Source organism: Neofelis nebulosa, chromosome 7 (assembly GCF_028018385.1).
Source record: "Neofelis nebulosa isolate mNeoNeb1 chromosome 7, mNeoNeb1.pri, whole genome shotgun sequence".
NCBI classification, from domain to species: domain Eukaryota; kingdom Metazoa; phylum Chordata; class Mammalia; order Carnivora; family Felidae; genus Neofelis; species Neofelis nebulosa.
Genome location: NC_080788.1, coordinates 59,298,076 through 59,302,666, shown reverse-complemented (window position 1 = coordinate 59,302,666; position 4,591 = coordinate 59,298,076). Strand labels below are relative to the sequence as shown.

General features: G+C 55.7%; 1 protein-coding gene across 2 annotated transcripts; it reads left to right on the top strand.

The window, feature by feature from the left end:
• The first annotated feature begins 159 nt into the window (after nt 1-159).
• DUOXA2 (dual oxidase maturation factor 2) lies at nt 160-4,554 on the top strand. 2 transcript variants are annotated; one of them, XM_058737884.1, is made up of 6 exons: nt 161-596; nt 1,732-1,789; nt 2,073-2,207; nt 2,461-2,674; nt 2,980-3,194; nt 3,553-4,550. In XM_058737884.1, the coding sequence occupies exons 1-6, from the start codon at nt 450-452 to the stop codon at nt 3,744-3,746; spliced, it is 963 nt and encodes a 320-aa protein (XP_058593867.1). In that variant the 5' UTR covers nt 161-449; the 3' UTR covers nt 3,747-4,550. The 2 variants fall into 2 exon arrangements, with proteins under 2 accessions (XP_058593868.1, XP_058593867.1); XM_058737885.1 differs by lacking the exon at nt 2,073-2,207 and having other exon boundaries at nt 160-596; nt 3,553-4,554.
• The last annotated feature ends 37 nt before the right edge of the window (nt 4,555-4,591 follow it).

Genomic DNA, 4,591 nt, shown 5'->3' with positions numbered 1-4,591 from the left:
CTGGCCTTCTTGCTGTGGAGTCAGGGCTCTTCTCATTTGCATAGCAACCTCCGCCCCTTATTTGCAAGTTCTCTTCCCAATCACACCAAGCTGCCAAGCCCTGACATCCGCCCAGCAAGCTGCTCAGGCTGCTATAAAAGGGGTCCAGATTCCACACCACTTCCAAACACAGAGCAAACCCGCAGAGCCTTGAACGTAACTGGTTACAACCAGTGAGAAATAATTCCTCTCTCCCACCTACCCAACCCTGCCCCAGCCAATCCAGAGCACTTGAAGGCAACCGGCGGCCACTGCACTTCCTTAGGGAAAGTCAGGAGCTCAGGCTTGACCATCCCATTGAGTCCTGTCCAAGAACGCAGGGGACCGGATAAAGATAAGTGGGACCCAGGCTCGGCTGCCAGGTACCTGCTATTCTCACTCCAGCAGACCCAGCTTGGCCGGGTTGCAGCATGACTCTGTGGAATGGTGAGCTGCCTTTCTACCCCCAGCCCCGGCATGCCCCTGGCATCAGCGTCCCACTGCTCATCGTCATTCTGGTGTTCCTGGCCTTGGCTGCCAGCTTCCTGCTCATCTTGCCTGGGATTCGTGGCCACTCGGTAAGGGGGTGCTAGATGCTAGGGCCTGGGGGCCTTGGGCAGCTGGTCTCTGGAAGACCTAGGACAGGTAATGTGGTTCCAAGTGCCTCCATGGATAGTCAGACTGAAACACTGAACCAGAGGAGCATAGGTGGAGCAGACAGAAGTCTGGGGCAGCAGGCACGCCTTTCCAAGAACCGGGGGAGGTTGAGACCCTGTACAAAACAACCTGGAAACCGACCCCACTTAGATCATTCAGGAAGCTGATGCAGACAGTGAGTGCCCAGTCCAGTAATCCTGGGGCTGATTCTAGTCTTCACATGCTGCTGGAGTCTCCTTCCCTCAGACTGTGGCTGCACTCCAGTCTCAGCCTTAAGGTGATGACTTAATGACTGGCAGACCAAGAGGACAGAAACCAGCAGCTGAGACTGCTGTGTTTCACTGGTGTGAAAGTCTCAGCAGCTGAGACTGCTGTGTTTCTGCTGCGTAGAGTTGCATACATATGAGTGCTCCCATCCTAAGGGCTCAGACACTCCCACCCAGGATTCGAAGTTATAACAGACTGGGTACTTTTCCTTGGACTCCTCCCCCCTCACTTCTCCTAGAACCTAAGTTGTTTTTCAAGTCTATGGGTTCCTAGCTTCCCTGAGTCTTGATCTGTGTTGGTTTCCTTGGGAAACTGGTGCACCTAGGAATATCTGAGAGGCTGCATTCCCACCTCGTCTACTTGGTGACAGGACCCTGGGGCCACCCTCTCCTAGAGTAGATGACCCCTGCCTGCCTACCACTTCTGGACTCACTGAGCCTCACCATAGTAGTGATTCAAGTAGCCAGAAGCCAGATAGCTGGTGGGTGAAGGTGGTGGGCCTGCACCAGACAGAAAGCCATGTTGCAGGGTGCACTGGGAAATGGGACTGGGGCAGCAGAAGTGCATGGCTAGAAAGCTTCAGAAATGGCAATGGCTCAGAGGAAACTGTACAAAAAAACAAGACTGACTTCAGCTTCAAAGCATCAGGAATGGAACTGGGAAAAGGGTGTGGTGCAAGAGGGGACAGTTTCAGAGGCACTAAAGATCTAGGTGGCATGGGGTCAAGGGAGGTCTTGGGGACTCTAGCCGGGCAGTTACCAGGCCTGACCCAGGTACCTATTCCTGCAGCGCTGGTTTTGGCTGGTGAGAGTTCTTCTCAGTCTCTTCATAGGCACAGAAATTGTGGGTGAGTGTGTGGTGCAGCAGGTGGGAAGAGGACCTGGGGTGAGGATGGAGGTGGGCAGAGGGCACCTGGGAAAATCGAGATTTGGGGTCGTGTCCTGCTCCCTCTTCCCATTCTTCAGCTTTCTAGTGCCCACTCTTACACCTTTACCATGTATACCACATTGGACCCCTAGACCCCCCCCCCATCTCTCTGCACTGCACCCTATCTGCCATCATCACCCTCCCCATGCCATCTCCCCAATTCTCTCTGTACCCCTCCCCACACACTGTGCCTCTCCCCACAGCCGTGCACTTCAGCGCACAGTGGTCAGTGGGTGGGGTGAACACCAACACATCCTACAAGGCCTTCAGCGCAGCACGAGTTAGAGCCCATGTTGGTGTGCACGTCGGCCTGGAGGGAGTTAATATTACACTCACAGGTGAGGGGGCTGGGGCAAAGTGAATTCCTGGGTTGTCGGACTCCATGGTTGGGGGAGTGTGGCAGGGACAGCTGGAGGAAATCTCGGACCCCACAGGCTCAAATAGTGTTTATTCCTTTTGGAGCCGTGCTTTCCCCAACCGCTGCCAAACCGCTTTTTCTCACACCTCCACTTTCCTCTCCGTGTTTGCTTAGTTGCGGGGTCCCCTGCAGCGTGCGGCTCCGTGACTCCACCGCCCGCCCGCCCTCTGCAGGGACCCCAGTGCAGCAGCTGAACGAAACTATAGACTACAACGAGCGCTTCAACTGGCGTCTGGGCGAGAACTATGCCGAGGAGTACTCGGAGGCGCTTGAGAAGGGGCTGCCAGATCCAGTTCTCTACTTGGCCGAGAAGTTCACCCCGAGCAGCCCCTGCGGGCTCTACCGCCAGTACCGCCTGGCGGGGCACTATGCTTCGGCCACGCTGTGGTGAGCGCTGGAGGAAAGCACGCGTGACTGAGGGAGGGACTGTCGCGGTGGGGGCGTGTGAGCCAGCCCCACATAGCTGCTGGAGGTGCGAGTTTCCACCTCTCGGGTCAGAAAGAAAGTCACGGGGTCCTCTGCACAGACCTGGGAACCCAGAGAGACCAGGCAGAGGCTGCGAGCCGGCCCCTCCCCTGTAAGGCTCCCCTGTGCCTACGCCATCACAGTCCCGGCTTTCCTTCTGGGGTGGGGACGGAGGGGGAGCGAGGCTGGGGTAACCCCGCTCACAGCGCGGTGGGTCCCCTCCGCAGGGTGGCTTTCTGCTTCTGGCTCCTCTCCAACGGGCTGCTCTCCATGCCGGTTCCGCTCTACGGGGGCCTGGCGCTCCTGACCACCGGTGCCTTCACGCTCTTCTCTATCTTCGCCTTCGCCTCCATCTCCAGCGTGCAGCTCTGCCCGCTCCGTCTCGGCTCCGCCACTCTCACCACTCACTATGGCGCCGCCTTTTGGGTCACCCTGGCCACCGGTGAGGACTGAGGAGGCGGATTCCGGGAGGCTGGGGTGGGGACTGGATTTATACTGCTGTGTGCTTTACAATGGACAAAACGAGTTCACACATATTATCTAATCTCCTCTTAAGAGTTCCTAGAGGCAGGTGTGGTTATGCCCGTTTTGCACATGAGGGGAGAGGGTTCTGAGGGGTTCAGTATCTTGCTCCAGTTAGCACATGAAACTGTGTATCGTGTAATCCATATCAGAGGTGTTCCTGCCCTGTGTGTTGGGGGAGGAAATGCAAGAGGTAGCCCCCAGGAGATGGAGGGGGCAGGCCAGACTCTGGCCTGGAGCCCTGACTACCCTGTTTCCTTCCTTCTGCGCTGCCGCAGGCATCCTGTGCCTCCTGCTGGGAGTGGCGGTGGTGAGTCTCCACTACTCTTGGCCTAGCGCGCTTCGCACCTTCCTGGACCGAAGCGGCAAGGACTATGGTAACCAGGCGAAAGGGAGCTCGCCTCTCATCCTGAACAACCCACTGCATAAGCAGTTTGGAGCCCTGGACTTAACGACCAATACTAACCTCTGAGGGGGACTCATCCTCAGACTGTTACCCCACCTCGGTCCCCAGCAAGCCAGGTAGCAATGCCGGCTGGGGCTGGGCCGGGATAGCCCAAAGAAAGTCACTGCGCGGGAAGGGGTGGGGGTGGGGGAGCCACTGGGGAAAAGCAGGCGGCCTCAGACGGGCTGCAACTCCTGCACCCAGGGAAAAGTCTCCCAGAGTGACCTGTAAATAAATATTTTCCTTTTTTTTTTTTTTAATTGTTTCCATTACATTTCATGGCTTTCCCAGACTTAGGGAATATGAGTCCTCAGCGGACTTCTTGGGTTGGAAGCAGCCAAGTCCATTCTCTCTGCCTTGCCACGAGGCTCTGGGAGAGAGGCGCCCTCTAGTGAGCCCAAAGGGGAACTCACCAGAACCAGTATCTTCCTGAACTGCCCCAGGTGGATGGTGGGTAGGAGTAACCAGGCAGGTCACTATCCCATTGGCCCAGTGGGTTTCCCCTTCACTGGCCCAGGTGAGTGGACCTGGAGGGAATGGCATTTTTGAGGTAATTTACTAACTCCAGTTTATTCACTAAGAGGTGGTATCTGAGGGCTAACTAAAGTAGATGTCGGCAAGGCATAAAAATAAATCCTGGGATTATTTTTTAGGTCCTTGGCAAGACCTACAATCTTATTTGGCAGATTTGAGAAGTGAAGCTTAAAGATAATGTAGCACATGTGGTTGATATCCTGGGACAAGAAGTTTGGTTTCTTCTCTGCCCCAGGACTTTCATTGTACCAAGAGATCACACAAGTTGGGGAAGTAAAAGAAGAACAAAAGGGACCCAGAAAAAGGGAAACAAGAGGGATAAGAGGGACGATACAGGT

What these genes read in the sequence shown, in the direction of transcription:
- DUOXA2 (XM_058737884.1), top strand. Translation starts at nt 450, where the DNA reads ATGACTCTGTGGAATGGTGAGCTGCCTTTCTACCCCCAGCCCCGGCAT. An exon ending in CATAGGCACAGAAATTGTGG is followed by an intron (nt 1,790 to 2,072) that starts GTGAGTGTGTGG and finishes CTCTCCCCACAG; the next exon opens with CCGTGCACTTCAGCGCACAG. An exon ending in AGTTAATATTACACTCACAG is followed by an intron (nt 2,208 to 2,460) that starts GTGAGGGGGCTG and finishes CGCCCTCTGCAG; the next exon opens with GGACCCCAGTGCAGCAGCTG.